General features: G+C 44.1%; 1 protein-coding gene across 1 annotated transcript; it reads right to left on the bottom strand.

Annotated features, from left to right (window-relative positions):
* Positions 1-3924: 3924 nt before the first annotated feature.
* LOC310644484 (sushi, nidogen and EGF-like domain-containing protein 1) lies at positions 3925-11032 on the bottom strand. Its single transcript, XM_083369541.1, has 7 exons — positions 10933-11032; positions 9479-9514; positions 8321-8451; positions 7276-7557; positions 5987-6124; positions 4187-4359; positions 3925-4086 (listed from the first exon to the last, which is right to left on the bottom strand). Exons 1-7 carry the CDS (start codon positions 10967-10969, stop codon positions 4083-4085), a joined length of 801 nt encoding a protein of 266 aa, XP_083225667.1. The 5' UTR covers positions 10970-11032; the 3' UTR covers positions 3925-4082.
* Between the last annotated feature and the right edge of the window lie 5446 nt (positions 11033-16478).

The raw sequence follows: 16478 nt of genomic DNA, 5'->3' as shown, positions 1-16478 counted from the left end.
TGCAGAGCCCTGGTCGTAGAGAATCCCGTTTCCCGGCTTCGCATCCCCCCATTTCGGCAACCGAGGGGATGACCCGGCGCGTTAGGCGAGGCGAGGCGCGGGCGGTCCTTCAGGCTGGCCCTGCAGACTTAAACGCGTTTGTCCGAAGGCAGAAAAGAAACTGCACTCGGGCGACGCAGCAGCCTTCGGGATTTTTTTTTTAAAGATCGATGAAATTTTAGTTGCTGGCTTTTGTTTCGTTTCGTTTCGCTTCGCTTTGCTTAGCCCTCTGCGTGTATCCAGCACCGTTGCGTTTTGGTTCAGCAGCGGATCCTGTGCCTCGAAAGCAGGTGAATTAAGCTACGGCTGTCCAGGGAATCCAACTGGGGTCCCAGCAACGCCAATCCGTCCTAGGGGTGGATTGGGGAGGTTCAGCCTCCTTGAAGTGCTGTGATGTCAAAAGTGGAGAAACTCTTGGGGAATGGCGAATGGGGGCCCAGCAGCTTTAGGACAGGGGTCCCCAACCCCTGGTCGGTGGACCAACATCAGTCCGCAGCATGCCAGCAAGAGGGTCGCACAAACAAGCCACGCTCCATCCTCGGGATGCAGGCAGTTTTCAAAACCACGCCCCCTCTGGTCCAGGAAAAAAACTTTCTCCATGGCACCGGTTCCTGGTGCCCAAAAGGGTGGGGACTTCTGCCTTAGGAAACTCTTGAAGCTCTGCTGCAAGTCTCCCCCCCCCCAGGCTTATTGAGGAATGGGAAATTAAAAGACAAGGAATCTTTTATATGTCCTCTGACTTTTTTCTTCCTTTCCATGGTCCCTAGCATTGCTAAATTTGCTGGGTTAAACGAGCTGCACTTCTTGCAAAGCCCAGCATGGATTTTCCTGTGATCATGGGCCCAGAGTCCTTGCCTTCTGCTGCTCAGACCGATCTTCCCATCTCAGTGAAGCACTTTCATCAGGGCGAACCTCTGGCCCTGGGGGTGAGTATGTAGATGAGCAGAAGGATGGTGCCTCTCTTTTTAGAAATTAGAAATGATTAATATTTATATGTTACCTATATGTAAGGGTGTAGGTGACAGTGTATGTCATGCGTTTTGTTTCCCCTGCTGTTGATCTGATTGTGCAGTGTGAATTGTAGTTCAATTGTAGTTTGGGAGTATTCCCTATCTCTCTCTAGCTTTGTCCTTTTAACTTTTTCTTTTAATTTTGTCCTTTTTGTACGATTTTAGTTATTTATCTGCATATCACTGAAAGTCACTTCAATAGTGGAAGGGATGGTGTTTAAATTTGATTCAATAAATAAATAAAACAGGGCACTTCTTTTAAAGCAGCCGTGTCTTCTCCCAGAATTGTGCGATGTTCTTGAGAAAAGACACGGCTGCTTTAAAGGCACCACCTTAACATTCCCATACATTCCAAAGCACCTCGTCAGAATCTTTTCCAAAAATACCGGAATCCCAAAAAGTGGTCGCCCTTTTGGAATGAGCCACAGGTTCTTGCCATCCGAAAATTGAGGCTGCTGTCAAGATGGCGCCCACTTCTGAGATGGCGCGACACAGCCTCTGGAATAGAAAGACTATGTGGTGGAACAACGGCTTCTCTTTCTGAAAGTCGATCGGGACGGGGGTGGGTGGGAAGGAGGCCCAAAGTTATGGGATCCAGCAGGGTAGGAAGCTGTGCAAAGGGTGCCTCAGGGAGTGGGGGAGGTCTGAGGTGGGCCATTTGTGAGCTGGGCAGGTGCTGCCATGCTGGCCTGGGTTAGGTCTTCCAGGCCTCCCCTGGGAAGGACAGACTTCCTTTGAGGGTTAAAGAAAAAACAAGATACAAAATATTGTCAAGCGTGGAACTTGTTTTATCAATGGCTGGAAAAAAACGGGATAGAGAGTTATGACTTTAACTTGTATAACTAAATATAAGAAATTAACCCAGGCAACATGTTGTTTAAAGGTAAAGGTTCCCCCTCACAAGCGTGCTAGTTGTTTCCGACTCTAGGGGCTGGTGCTCATCTCCATTTCAAAGCCGAAGAGCCAGCGCTTGTCTGAGGACGTCTCCGTGGTCATGTGGCCGGCATGACTCTTCTGTTGCAATAGGAGCATGAGGATTCTATGGAAATTCTCAGTTGGGTCTTTCCTGGATCATTGGAGAGTCAGATGAAAAAAAAATCACCCTTGTTACATACATGTTTGCAAGCATGTATGTAAATAGTATTAACTAAGCATAGAAATGGTATAAAAGATCAATGACTAGGGAGATATATGGTATATGGTATATGGTATAGTATGTATGGCAAAATAACAGCCAGAAAAGTCACACTGTGTTCAACCTGTTTTTAAATGTCTATTCAATAGAAATTTATTTAAAAAATAGTCACCCTGCTTGGATTCCCAAGCAGACCCCATCCTGCAGAGTTAAATGAACTCAAACTGCTCAGTGGTGGTGTTGGAATTAAACCTGGTCAGCTAGAAGCCAGGGGACAGTGAGTTGTAGAAAGCAATGGAGAACCACCTCTGAAATTGTTGCCAAGAAAATATCGTAGACTTGCCCAGGTAATCCAAACTACTTAAATGGACTCAAAAGAACACCACGACAAAAAATGTTTAGAATTCTGATTGACTTGATAAGAGGATTTCGGGTTGATAGAGTTGTTCCTAAATTGTAGATAGAAGGTAAAGGTAAAGGTTCCCCCGCACATGCGTGCTAGTCGTTTCCGACTCTAGGGGCCGGTGCTCATCTCCATTTCAAAGTCGAAGAGCCAGCGCTTGTCCGAGGACGTCTCTGTGGTCATGTGGCCGGCATGACTAGACCGCCAAAGGCGCACGGAACGCTGTTACCTTCCCAGCGTAGTGGTCCCTATTTTTCTACTTGCCTTTTTACGTGCTTTCGAACTGCTAGGTTGGCAGAAGCTGGGACGAGTAACAGGCGCTCACTCTGCTACGCAGCACTTGGGATTCGACCCGCCAAACTGCCGACCTTCTGATCGACAAGCTCAGCGTCCTAACGCACTGAGCCACCGCGTCCCTTTACATTTTCTATCAAGAGCCAAACAAATTAATTGCAGGAGAGCCCTATTTTTCCATTAAAAAAAGAACAAATACAGGAACCATAGAAAAACAGCTTTCCTGGGGACAGCTTACAACCTGCAGTGACACCTTCAAACCACAACTTTTGCCTATCCCAGGTCCTGACTGGATAGCTAGCTTAAAAATGCCAAATCCAATCTCGGGATTCGACCCGCCAAACTGCCAATCTTCTGATCAACAAGCTCAGCGTCCTAACCCACTGAGCCACCACGTCCCTTGGTAGGTAGAAGAGGGAATGGTATTGAGGTATAGGAGGAGCAGTCACTATCAAGACCACAGTCAACTAAAAGAAGCCTTGAGTCCAGGGCAGAGGTAAATGTTTCGGACAAGACCTCGCTAGTTTTATGAAGATAAAGGGAGATAAGGGGAAAACATTGAGATCTGTTAGAGTGTTACTAAGGCTTTACAATAAAAGTACTACTGACCTACGTGACATTGGATTCCTAATCTGATCTTCCTTGAAGGACTAAGATGTGCCTGTTCTCGTTGCGTAAAGCAGGGATGTCCAACCTTGGCAACTTTAAGACCTGTGGATGGGGAATTCTGGGAGTTGAAGTCCAGAAATCTTCAAATTGCCAAGGTTGAACACCTCTGGCATAAAGAACGGAATGGTCAACGTGTATGGAGATATTGGTATGGCTGTCTATGTCGCATTTTCCATCGCTTGGGATATTACATCTGCACCCATCTCCTATGAAGGAAACCAACTTCACAGAGTGTTAGGCTTATCTCTCCCCTAAAAAGCATCACGCATGAGCACAGATGCTACCTTTATATGTGCACAGGCTGACGTACTCACACACACAACAATCATGCCTTCCCCCCCCCGCGCTCATCAATGGACACACCATCAATCTGAGCGCAATCCTTTATTGCTAAATCTACAGTCAATGGCAGCTCCAGAAAATATTTCTGTTTGAAGAGGGTAGCAGAGGGATTTGAGAAAGATGCCAGATGCTATTCAACTTGTCCCGTGCTGGCCTGGAGGAGCAGATTGGAAGCGCGCCGGAAGTGATTTCACCTGTTGAAAAGGGACAACAGCAAAATAAGTGAGGGACCGTGGATCTAGTAATGATTTATCTATCTATCCTAGCAACTAAAAAAGAGGGTCTGGCACTTACTTATTTAAGCAATCACTTTTTGCCGTGGGAACTCCAATGATTGCCTTATCCACTTGAAACAACCAGCGACCTTCTTGACCAACATTGGTGGTCTCTTTAATATTGAGAATATCAGCGGTTCGAGAACCAGGGATGTTGTAGTAATTTTCTTTGTCCCCGCTGTCAAAGCCAGCCTGGTGAAGAGGCAGAGAAGAGGCAAAGAATAACATCTTTTCTAATTAACGCCCTAACAAATGTCCTCGTTGGGTTCCAATTCTGGGTATCAACCATATAATGCGGCTTCTCAAAAGGGCAGGGCTATTTTGAGATGTGTTAAGAGGAGCTTAGAATCAATATCCCAGAAGGGAATTGTCCCACTCCGCCCTGCTTTGGCTAGGCCAGTGATGGCGAACCTTTTAGAGATCCGAGTGCCCAAACTGCAACCCAAAACCCCACTTACGTATGGTCGGGTGTCGGGTGGGCATGGCCCATTGGCTGGATGTGGTCAATTGGGTGGGCGTGGCACACTGGGTGGGCATAGCTGCGGTGGTAAGTTCAATCAATCAATTCCAACTTTGTGAGATTTTTTTTTCCTGCGAGAAGTTGAAACTGATTGACTGATTGAACCTTTTTTTTTTGCACACGGCAGCAGAGGCCTAAAGCAAAAAAGTTTTATAAAACCCAACTGAAGGCCTAGGAGTGGGGCGACGGCACGTGTGCCCACAAAGAGGGCTCTGCGTGCCACCTGTGCCATAGGTTCGCCGCCACGGGGCTAGGCTACTTCTGAGAGACAGTATCCAATTGTGGATCCTGTACAGGTAGTCCTCGACTTAACAGCACTTCATTTAGTGACCATTCAAAGTTGCCATGTCAGTGGAAAAAGTCACTTGTGACCATTTTGCACACTTGCGACATTTTAGTGTCCCCATGATCATGTGATTTACATTCGGATGTCTGACGGCGGGCTCATATTTATGACGGTCGCAGCATCCTAGGTCATGCGGTCTCTTTGGCGACCTTCCGACAAGCTAAGTGGATGGGGAAGCCAGATTCTGTGGGCAAGCGTGTGAACGTGTGTGCTCCACTTGTGTGAGCGGCCAGCTTGTGCGCCCACCACTCGGACAGAACTGTCCCCTCTTCCTCCCTCACTGCTGGCTGTGACATAGCATTCCTTCTTTAATAAAGGTAGTCCTCAATGTACGCCGACAGTTTCTGTTGCTAAGTGAGACATTTGTTAAGTGAATTTTGCCCCGTTTTATGACCTTTCTTGCCCCATTTATTAAGTGAATCGCTGTAGTTGTTAATCATGGTTGTTAAGTGTGAATCTGGCTTCCGCCTTGACTCTGCTTCTCAGAGGGTCGCCAAAGGGGATACACATGACTCCGGGACACTGCAACCGTCATAAGTACGAGTCAGTTGCCAACCATCTGATTTGGATCACGTGATTGTGGGGATGCAGCGACGGTCATCGGTGTGAAAAATGGTCCTAAGTCGCTTTTTTTCAGTGCCGTCGTAACTTCTAACCGTCGCTAAATGAACTGTTGTAACTTGAGGACTAACTCTACTCTTTTTCGGCCACTGTTCTTGAGGATGGTGCTGCTTAGCAACGAAGAGAACATTTGCTATCCAACGGAGGTTGGTATTTTTTGAAGTTTTCTGAAGCGCATAAGAAAAATGAAAGCATCAGCATAAAAGTAGGAACAGAGAAAGACAAGAGCCACTTTTTTTTGTATCACTCCACTTTGATTAAACGAGGTTGCATTCACTGGGCAGACAGAAACTTGCATTTCTTGCTGCACTTTCAAACTATCCCAAATCTACCTGCGCGGGGGTCCCTCCGAGCCCTGTGTAGATATCTCCATCGTTTCCAAATCCAGTGGTCCACTGTATGTCAATATAATTCAGCATGATGAAAGATATTTCTCCATCGGTGGCCAGGACAGCTTGAAAAGTGTTGACCTGCAATTTAAAAAAAGAAAGGTGATATTTTAAGGCATGACTACCCTGGCTTTTGTTTCTAAAGTAAAGTCATCTTGGAGTCGAATTCAAGTCCTAGGGCCTTACCTGAACATATCCCTGCGGTTTCTTGATCCCCTAAAAAAAGGTTATGCCATTCCTTTTGTTTGCTATATACTGTCCAACTTAGTACATATCCATGTACTAAGCCAGGGGTAGGCAACCTTGGCTCTTTCATGACTCGTGGACTTCAACTCCCAGAATTCCTGAGCCAGCATGGCTCAGCTTGGAAACCTCTCCCTTTCCCCTCAGCATGGCTGGCTCAGGAATTCTGGGAGTTGAAGTCCATGAGACATAAAAGAGCCAAGGTTGCCTACCTCTGTAACTAAGCAGAGTTAATTCTACAGATAATTCTTGATTTACCACTGTTTAATGATAGTTTGAAGCAGGGGTCTTCAAACTTGGCCCTTTCCTTTTATGACTTGTGGACTTCAACTCCCAGAATTCCTCAGCCAGTGTGCCTGGGCTGAGGAATTCTGGGTGTTGAAGTCCACAAGTCATAAAAGAGCCAAATCTGAAGACCCCTGGTTTGAAATTACGGTGGCCTCAGAGAAAGTGACTTACAACCTGTCCTTGAATTTGGGACCATCACACAGCCCCTGTGGTTATGCAATCACAATTTGAGACTTGGCAACTGTATTTAAGATGGTTGTAGCATCTTGTGGTCCTGTGATCGCAATTTACAACCTTCCCAGCTGGCTTCCAGCAAAGTCAATCTGGGAAGCTGGATTCACTTGGCAACCATGTAATTCACTTAATGACTGTGATAAAAATGGTGGTAAATTGGATCTGGTTAAGTGATGACTCAGTTTATGGCTGTATCAATTTACGATAGAAAGTCTGGTTCCAGTTGTGGTGGTTAAGTAGAGAGTTACCTCTGCTTGACTTCCTAGATCAGCTATAACTTTTTTTTGCAGGATGATAGAGATGCCATCTAGTGGCAACCTTGAACATTGCAGGTTGAGGATTATATGGATCAGGAGTCCACAATCTCCAGGCTGTGGCCCAATACACTACACTTACTGTCAGCAAATAAGCAGCAGCCACTGGAGGAGGAGAAATGCTCTAGATTACCATTACTGTGTGAGACCTACCTTATCTGAAACAGATCCATAGTAGCCTACTTTGTCCCAGGTAGCGATAAACATCCAGATGGGTGTGAAGGAAACATCAGGGTGGTACCGACTGAGGTCTGCAGCAAACCGACTAAGCAGCACCGAGTCTTCGGTCTGTCTCCAGAGGATTGTCCCACTGACTCTATTGTCAACATCAGCCCAAAATGGAGCAACAAAAGGTACTCCATCTTCCAGAGGGAAAGCATTAGGCGTATATTCTGAGACATACTTTCCAAAAGAGATAACTCCGTTGTTGTTGACCTGGAGAAATATAAAACAAGGTGGTATGCCGTGTTCATTTGACACACTCAATATTATTATGACATTAGGCAATTTTCTAGAATCTTAAAAGAGATTAAGATATAAACAAAGCGATCTGGGTTAATATAGGATGCTCTCTCTATATACACACACACACACACAGATACACACACACACACACACACACACACACACACACTCTAACCAAAGTTAACTAAATGGTTAGCAAATGAGAACAGGTTGCAATAGTTCCCATTGTTCCTAAACAGAAATCATGAAACAAGTATAAGTTAATATCAAAGAAGAGAAACCCATGGGTCTCAAGATGCTGCAAAATTTTATTTCCCAACATCCTCACTTCCAGCTGGACTTGGAGATCAACACTGGGAGGCCCATAACGTTCTCACACTGATTTCTACTGTCCTCATGATTGGGTTTCTGAATGTATTTAGGTGACTGCAGATTGCTCATATCCCACCCATTCATTCTCAGAAAGGCATATTAGTGAGCACTTAGTAGTTATAACTCTTACCCAACTAGGAAGCTGTTTTAGAAATGAAAGCCAAAGGAAGTTTGGTCATGCCCGGCTACCTCAGCAAGGCTACGTCTTGCCTTTCCAGAGAGGTATAAAGAAATAAAGGTATAAATAAAGCATACTGAGAGCGAGGGGGGTGGGTGGGTGGGTGGACAAGCTGAGTTGAGTAGCCTTTTTCTTAGTTTCTATAAAGAAATACGAGGTTTATATCTGGCAGGTATTACATACAAAAAGCGAGTTGTATTTCTTGCCATAGAAGGAGAATGACTTTTTGATGGAGATCTCTGGAGAATTCCCATCATCAGCCACTGGGTTTTCTGAGTCACCTTCGGTTTTCCCGTAAGGATAGAGCAACGATGCTAGGATAAGAGAGAACACCACTGGTTTACAAAAGCAGTTATGTTCAGACCTTGATTTCTCCTCCCCCTCTAAACAGCTATCTGGAACACCAATTTCTTCAGAGGCTGCTTCCTGCCTCCACCTGAGTTGGATACTGTACTTCAGAAAACCATATTTGGTTTTGAGATTTTCAACTGCTAACCTAACCCTTAGCTGATTGTTCAGCTGATGGTCTACTGCAGGGGTCTTCAAACGTGGCCCTTTTATGACTTGTGGACTTCAACTCCCTCAGCTTGCCTGGCTGAGGAATTCTGGGAGTTGAAGTCCACAAGTCATAAAAGGGCCACGTTTGAAGATCCCTGGTCTACTGGGTAGTATCTAACCACTGATCTCTATTCATGAATGGTTACCTCATGATTGCTCTTGGCAGGAACTCTGGTGAATTGACAGTTTAATTTGGGAAATGACCAATAGGAGCTAGTAGAAATTTGTTATTAGTATAAGGGCAGTAGGCCTCTAACATTTAGCACAGACTATTCTACGATCTTCAAACATTTTTTTTTTGCATTTTAAAGTTTGATTACCAATATTCTGGCATTAATGGGAGTTTAGAATTTTGCCAGTTGATCCCATCACAATAAAACAGACTACAACCATAAAGAAGTTTGTACTCAGTTTGTACTAGGATGGGTGTGAGAAGAATTCTCTTGAGACGTTGCCATCCAGTACAGCAGGTCTAGGAAGAAACATCTGGGCATATATGAAGGTGTAAGGAATGTCCTCTTGATGGGTAAACTTCCACCTCCTAGAATTCTCCCAACAGCATGGCTGCTGTGAAACGTCTGGGAGGTGTAGTCCAAACACCTGGAGAACATGGTAGGGCAAAGTTGATCTGGAATGTGGGAGATTATTTTTGGATGAAGTTAACTGTGATCCTTATCTTGGGATCAACCTCCACCATTCTATCTTGCTATTATTCTCAGCATAGAGTTGTCTTTGGGCCTAGAAAATTTCGTAATCAGACTGATGGATTCAACTGAAACTTACTCATTGGGCTTGCAGCCAGAGAAGGCAATGCTGATCCTAAAAAAAAAAAAGTAGAAACAAAAATGCAGTCAGATCTGGACTGTTTTTATTCACATATGTAAATCCTAGGTATATGCAATGATCCATTATTCAGTGATTTTATGAGAATGAGCGTGACTGAACACCACTCAGATTCAAAACTAGAAGATAGAAATACCGCTAAATTTGTCAGAGGTCTAAAGAAGTACCAGGAATTGTTTTCTAGATCAGCGTTTCCCAACCTTAGGAACTTGAAGATGCGTGGACTTCAACTCCTAGAATTCCCCAGCCAGCTATGCTGGCTGGGGAATTCTGGGAGTTGAAGTCCACGCATCTTCAAGTTCCTAAGGTTGGGAAACGCTGTTCTAGATAGAATGTGCAGTTTCAAAGGAGGAACTCAGAATACAGAAAGTGAATAATTTTCAGATGAGTTTGTACATTTTTGACATGTGAGTCCCTCTTGGGCATAATCTTCTTAAAGAGGATGGGACTTGTGCCAATGGCAGTACTTTCTGTAAGGATCCCATAGTCAGAAGGAGCACCATCAAGTCCACCCATCCTACAGAGCTGTGTTCTGATCTCTGCTAAAATCTCCTCAGAGTCACCAAACCTAAAGCGGCATCCTTCAGGTTTCCTCCTTCAACCAGGTGCCCTTCAGATATATTACCGTTCCTCAAATTACTAGCCGGCATGGCCAAGAAATGGCTGGCAGGTGTCCAAGCTAACTAGAAGTTGTCAGGATGGAGAAGGAGGATTAAGTTGTCTGTCCTTTGTAATAAGAATAATTTACTCATTTCTTAGATCCATAGGAAAGTAAGGCTACACTAAAACTGAACCCAGCAATTTGTGATTCAGGAAGTTATAAGAATTCAGCTTTTATCTTCATGTGCTGGGGGGACCAGTTCATTATCTTATGACATCATATGGATTGCTGAAGCATTGTATGTTAAGATGATCACAGTATTTCATAACTTAGGCTGAGTGTTAGCATATTGTATGAACAACCAGATCACAGAGCCCTGTGTGTTCTTTCCATTCCATTGTGCTTCATAGTATTAAAACTTAAAAACAGTATACAAAGTCTTACATTCATTTATTAAGGTGGTTAGTTCAATTAAAAACATGTTCTTATTTTTCTTAACTACGTTATACAGTTGTCATTTTTTTACCATTCCTCTTGTAGATTAAAAAGTCACGTAGGGGCTCTCAGTTTTAAAATAAAATCATTTTGAGTATCTCGCTTTGATGATCATACAATACTATGATGAACTGCCGTATACAGTATGAATTGGTAGATAAGACTGAAGTTTTAAATGTTTTTTACCTTTATAAGATAGCTTGGTGGACTACTATCACACAAAATTGATCTGAAATCTAACCTCCTTTTCAGGAATTAAAATTAGGCTTCATACTTGATTTTTAAGAACTTCACTTACCAGCTGCAAGTAATAGGAAAATATAAAAGGCCTCCATCTTGTTCCTTTTTTGACTGAATGAATGTCTGCAAGTTTCTTGTAGTGGTCTGGGATGCCTTCTGTTTCTTGTATGGTAAGAAAAGGCAAACGTGTGTTGTTTATATATATATCCATACACAAAGACCCATGTATGCATCTGTCACACCTAAGGTATACAAAGGCAGCAAACATTTGTCGTAAAGGAAAAAGGACTTAACCAAACAAAAATGCTCTGGAACAGTTCAATCCATTGTATGAATTTCCCCATCTTTTGTGAGAAGCAGAACACCAGAACTGATGGGCTGAGCAGCTTCCTGGGTTGAGTCACAGCAAAAGGAAGAAATGTTTACAGATCGTATCAAAAAACAAACTTAGCATTCATCTTGTTTCGAGTATTGTTGGGCCCAAAACGCGACAAGAAAGTGCATCTCAGTGGTGATTCTCAAAAGGCTACCCAGGGTCAGATCTGATTTAATCCTTGAATGAAAGGCCACCACAAAGTCCAGACTAGAAGGGGGAGAACATACAGGCGATCTTAGGAAATGTCTCATTCCAATGGGAGTCACCTGCCCCACTCACTCTGGCAGAAGGGGCAGGCTGTGGACCCCATTGGGTAAGGAATTTCAGCTAGTGGGGTACAGGAGGAGAGCTTTTATTGCTGTGGCCCCCCATTCTTTGCAGCATCATGTCAGTCGAGATGAAATTCACTCCCCTCGCCCCCCCAGCCTTCTGAGTGGGCCTGAAAACCTGCTCTGCTGTTTGGCTTGGGGACTTGATGGGGCCATCCCACACTGGAAGTGGTTGGTAGATTAAGGAGATCCCATCTCCATCCCGCTTGTGTATTGGTTCCTTATCTAGTTTTCTATTAACTTTTAATGTTCAATATTTTAACACTCCAATTGCTTCATATTGCTGTTTTATGATGTTGTAATCTGCCCAGAGTTGTTCAACAGTGAGATGGGCAGCATAAAAATTTAATCAATGAATGATTATATAAAATGAAGGATAATCCATTTCCATACAGGACATTTCCATGCATCTTTTCCTGGTCACATCTACCCAACCCATGAGAGCGGGGAAGCAATGAATGTTACAGATTCCCTCTCCTAAAGAGGTACATCTAGTGCAGGAGTCTTCAAACTTGGCCCTTTTTATGACTTGTGGACTTCAACTCCCAGAATTCCTCAGCCAGGCACTCTTCTCAACTCAATTTTTTTATCTGTTTTTTTTTAAACTTTAAAACTAATCACCTGTGGTTGTTTTACAAGAAAAGTAAACTTGCCTGCTCTCTTTGTAAATGAAAAGGGAGAATGTTTGGCATTCTGTTGGTTGACAGACATTAATCAATAGTAAAATATTTGCTTTAATGTCTCATTTGATGCCAAATGTCCCGTCTCCGGCTTTATCTTCATGCTGGTGGATTATTTCCGTATAATCTGAGAAATGAATTTGAATCCTTTGCCCATGAATATAATAGCAATTAATAATTGTTCATGTAGAGATAAAATGGGTTCACCAACATTGAAGAACTAACCTATAACTAAAGAGAAACTTCCTGACAGTTAGAACAATTAACCAGTGGAACAACCTGCCTCCAGAAGTTGTGGGTGCTCCAGCACTAGAAATTTTTAAGAAGAGAGTGGACAGCCACTGGTCTGGAATGGTATAGGGTTTCCTGCCTGAGTAGCGGGTTGGACTAGATGACCTCCAAGGTCCCTTCCAACTCTGTTATTCTGTAACATTGTACTATCACAACTGTTCTCTGTAGGTTTTTGCAAGTGAAATAAAGACCAAAGCACAGAATGAATTTTGTCAGCTTTGTATGAACCGATAAACAGGAACACAGTTAAATATTGCTCTCTTTTTCTGGGTAAGCTCACAGATGGTTTGCATGGGCAAAACAAGAAGCAAAGGAGTAGTACTCTAACTTTGCCTGTCCAAGCCTTATGTAGTTTTTGAAAAAATGAATCCCCCCCCTCTCTAGATTTATCGCAATCCCTGGGGGTTTAAGAACTTCTGCTTTATGTCAACCCAAAATACCCCTAGAATCTTCAGTGGATTTCAGCTCTCAAAATCTTTCCAAAGGTTGCCACTGAATTATAATTTTTAATGTGATCAAAATAAAAAATAAATAAATGCAGGGAAGCAAAAGCCATCTCACTAGTTAATTGAGAAAGGACATTGGGAATTGTGATCCAAGAACACCCAGAAGACGTCCCTATTGCCATTGCCACCTTAAAGTTCAAGGTTGAAGAGCATTGGAGAGCATTGGAGAACATTGGAGACTTCATTGACCAGCTGGTTGTGGTCCTATAGTTGGGGGGGGGGAAGTGGGGAGATAGAAGGGGCCTTCTGAATAGTTGATGCATTAGATTTTTTTTTAAAAAAAACCCCAATGTATTTTCAGTTAAATTGTAGGGGTTCATGCATGCAAGCAGCTCAATCCTTTGTCTAGGACAGGGGTAGGCAACCTCGGCTCTTTTATGACTCATGGACTTCAACTCCCAGAATTCCTGAGTCAGCTATGCTGACTCAGGAATTCTGGGAGTTGAAGTCCATGAGTCATAAAAGAGCCGAGGTTGCCTACCCCTGGTCTAGGAGAATACTTTGTTCATTTTTGGGAAGTCAGGATCGCTGGTTGAGCAGCATCTGAAGAGGGTTATGGTTTCCCCACCTCTGTAGTAGTTCCTTCCTAGTCCAACAAACGGAACCTGCAATCAAAGTTTGGGCTCAACTAGATTTCTCTTTATAGGTTTGCAATGAAATTACTTCTGGAAGCATTCCACCCCTCCTCATAATGTCCTCTTTTTCCTTTTCTTTCCACTTTCCCCAGCTTTTAGGACTTCTCCAGCAGACTTTATACTTTGCACAAAGTATCAAAAATACAATTTGAGCCTAATCATTTATGCCTCCAATGAGAACTCTGGATTAATTTGTTCTTTGACAAAATTCCACTGGATCTTCCTCACTTTACCTCTTTTCTAGAGAAGTTATCTTCAGGTAAAAAACTAAGTCTTCAGCCATGGTTTTGAATTCTTGAAGGAGAGTTGCATTATTTCCTCTTCCTTTACTATACATTCTGGCTATTTGGTGTAGCTTTTTTTATGTGTGGGTTTCCCCCCCACACACACACACTCATGTTAGAGGCACTGAGGTGCTTCCAGGTTTGAAAGAATTAGCTGGTGACATCACCATTGCCTGGGGGCACGCAGTTGGGGATTCCTTTCATGTCCCCAGCAGGAGCTGGAGTGAAGGAGAGGAGCTCAACCCCGCCCCAAGGCATCACACTGGTCTCGAACATGGGCTTACTAACCTCCAGCCCAGTGTATTACCCATTTGAGCCACTGTGCTTCTATCTGTGATTTGAACATCCTTATAGCTCAATCTAGGGACGCGGTGGCTCAGTGGGTTAGGATGCTGAGCTTGTCGATCAGAAGGTCGGCAGTTTGGCGGGTCAAATCCCGAGTGCCGCGTAACAGAGTGAGTGCCTGTTACTCGTCCCAGCTTCTGCCAACCTAGCAGTTCGAAAGCACGTAAAAATGCAAGTAGAAAAATATGGAGCACTACGGTGGGAAGGTAACAGCGTTCCGTGCGCCTTTGGCGTCTAGTCATGCCGGCCACATGACCACGGAGACGTCCTCGGACAAGCGCTGGCTCTTCGGCTTTGAAACGGAGATGAGCACCGGCCCCTAGAGTCGGAAACGACTAGCACGCATGTGCGGGGGAACCTTTACCTTTACTATAGCTCAATCTGCAATTGGGCAGTCTTATCATCCAAGAGCTACATTTGCAAAAAGAGTCAGAAAGAAACAGTGCCTAATTTTTTTTGCAGATATTTACATTACACTCATGGGCAATCAAGGATGCTTGGGAAAAGCTAACATACAAGTCATTCTATACTTGTGCTCTGTGGAAGAATTTCTAGTGTTTAAGACAAATCTGCTTGCAGGAAAATGCAGCCAGAAAGGAAACACTTGAACATAAGTGAAAAATTCCTTCATAGCACTCGTTAGTTTCAAAGCATAGATGATTAAACTACTGTAAATATTGGTAAACAATATCAGGTTACCAAGCAGATCTGATGCTTCAAGGGCAAGTAAGATTCTAGGCACTTTCTTATCATAACAAAGCATGCAGAGGTCTACTTATTAAAATTATAAAGGTAACTCCTCATCTTTTTCCTTGTGGCTAAACAATTGCCTATGTAATTGGCTGTGAAACTGTACTGCACGTGTATTCATTTGTAATGGTTTGCAACCAAGATATACGGGGTTCGTAGTCCCCAGAGATTGAGGATCCAGTGATTCACTGTATTAAAAATTATAGCAAAATGATTGTTTGGATCCTTTCCTCAAACTCCATCCAAGTTTATTGGGTGCTGTTTCTACCACTGATCATGGTAAGACAGGGCTCCTCAACTCCCAGGTCCGCGGCCTGATGCTGGGCTGTGTAGCCCAGGGCTTTTCAACCTTTTCACCCATTGTACCATTTTTAGAATATGGCAACATCCGAGTACCACCAATCACCTAGCAAGGTGTCAAAAACCTGATGACCAAAAAAAAAAAAAAGTAAAAAAGTGATGAAGTACAGGTAGTCCTCGACTTACAACACTGTTTGAAGTTACAATGACACTGAAAAAAGTGCCCCTCAAGCCACAGCCAAGCAAGACACTTGCCTGCCCGGCCGGCGGTGCTCTTCCTCCTGTCCAAGGTTTTCATTGTTATAAGCATTTCTGTTGAGGATTGGCAGTGGGGGTGGGGTGGGGGGTGTTTGGTTTTTATTCCCCCCTTCCTCTGCTGGGTGGTTGCAGCAGATTTTGGTCACTTCACATGACCCTGTGACCTTCGTAAATATGAATCAGTTGCCAAGCATCTGAATGTAAATCACAAGATCCTGGAGATGTTGCAACATTCCAGCTGATTGGCTCTTCTTCTGGGCTCAGCAGACATGCCGGGATCAGTGCCAAGCTCCAGCTGGAGCCTGGCGCTGATCCTGGTGCTTCCACTGAAGCCCTGACAGCTCCGAAGAAGCGCTGATCCTGGTGCTTCCGCTGAGCCCTGACAGCCCTTCAGCTCCAGCTGTCTCTTGCTCAGGCTTGTGCGGTGCTGCCACCGGTTCAGCTCATTCCCCTCCCCCACTACCACTTTTCTAGGATGGTCGCGTACCACCTGCCAGGTGCCAATGTACCACAGGTGGTACCTGTACCACTGGTTGAAAAGCCCTGGTGTAGCCCGTTTGGAACTGGGCTGCAGAAGTGGTGGGAGAGCGCGCAAGGGAAGCTGCGTTTGTGAAATTGACACTTATGCAAGCAAAACCATCCTCTTTACCACAGTTCCCCCCCCCCCGGCTGCTGCCTCCACCAGTTTGCAGAGTCAGAAAGGATGGGGAATGCTGTTGTAAGAGAAATCCTGAACAGGGCTTTTGCAAGAGTGAGCTATTTAGCAATAAACCCCACAGAGCATTTTTAAGCACTTTTAACATTCCTCATTTGCCCTAAGTCAAACATTGAGAAGTGCCATCTGCAGGCC

Source organism: Vipera ursinii (assembly GCF_947247035.1).
Source record: "Vipera ursinii genome assembly, chromosome: 9".
NCBI classification, from domain to species: Eukaryota; Metazoa; Chordata; class Lepidosauria; order Squamata; family Viperidae; genus Vipera; species Vipera ursinii.
Note: the sequence above shows the minus strand (reverse complement) of the source record. Positions and strands in the feature narration are given on the sequence as shown.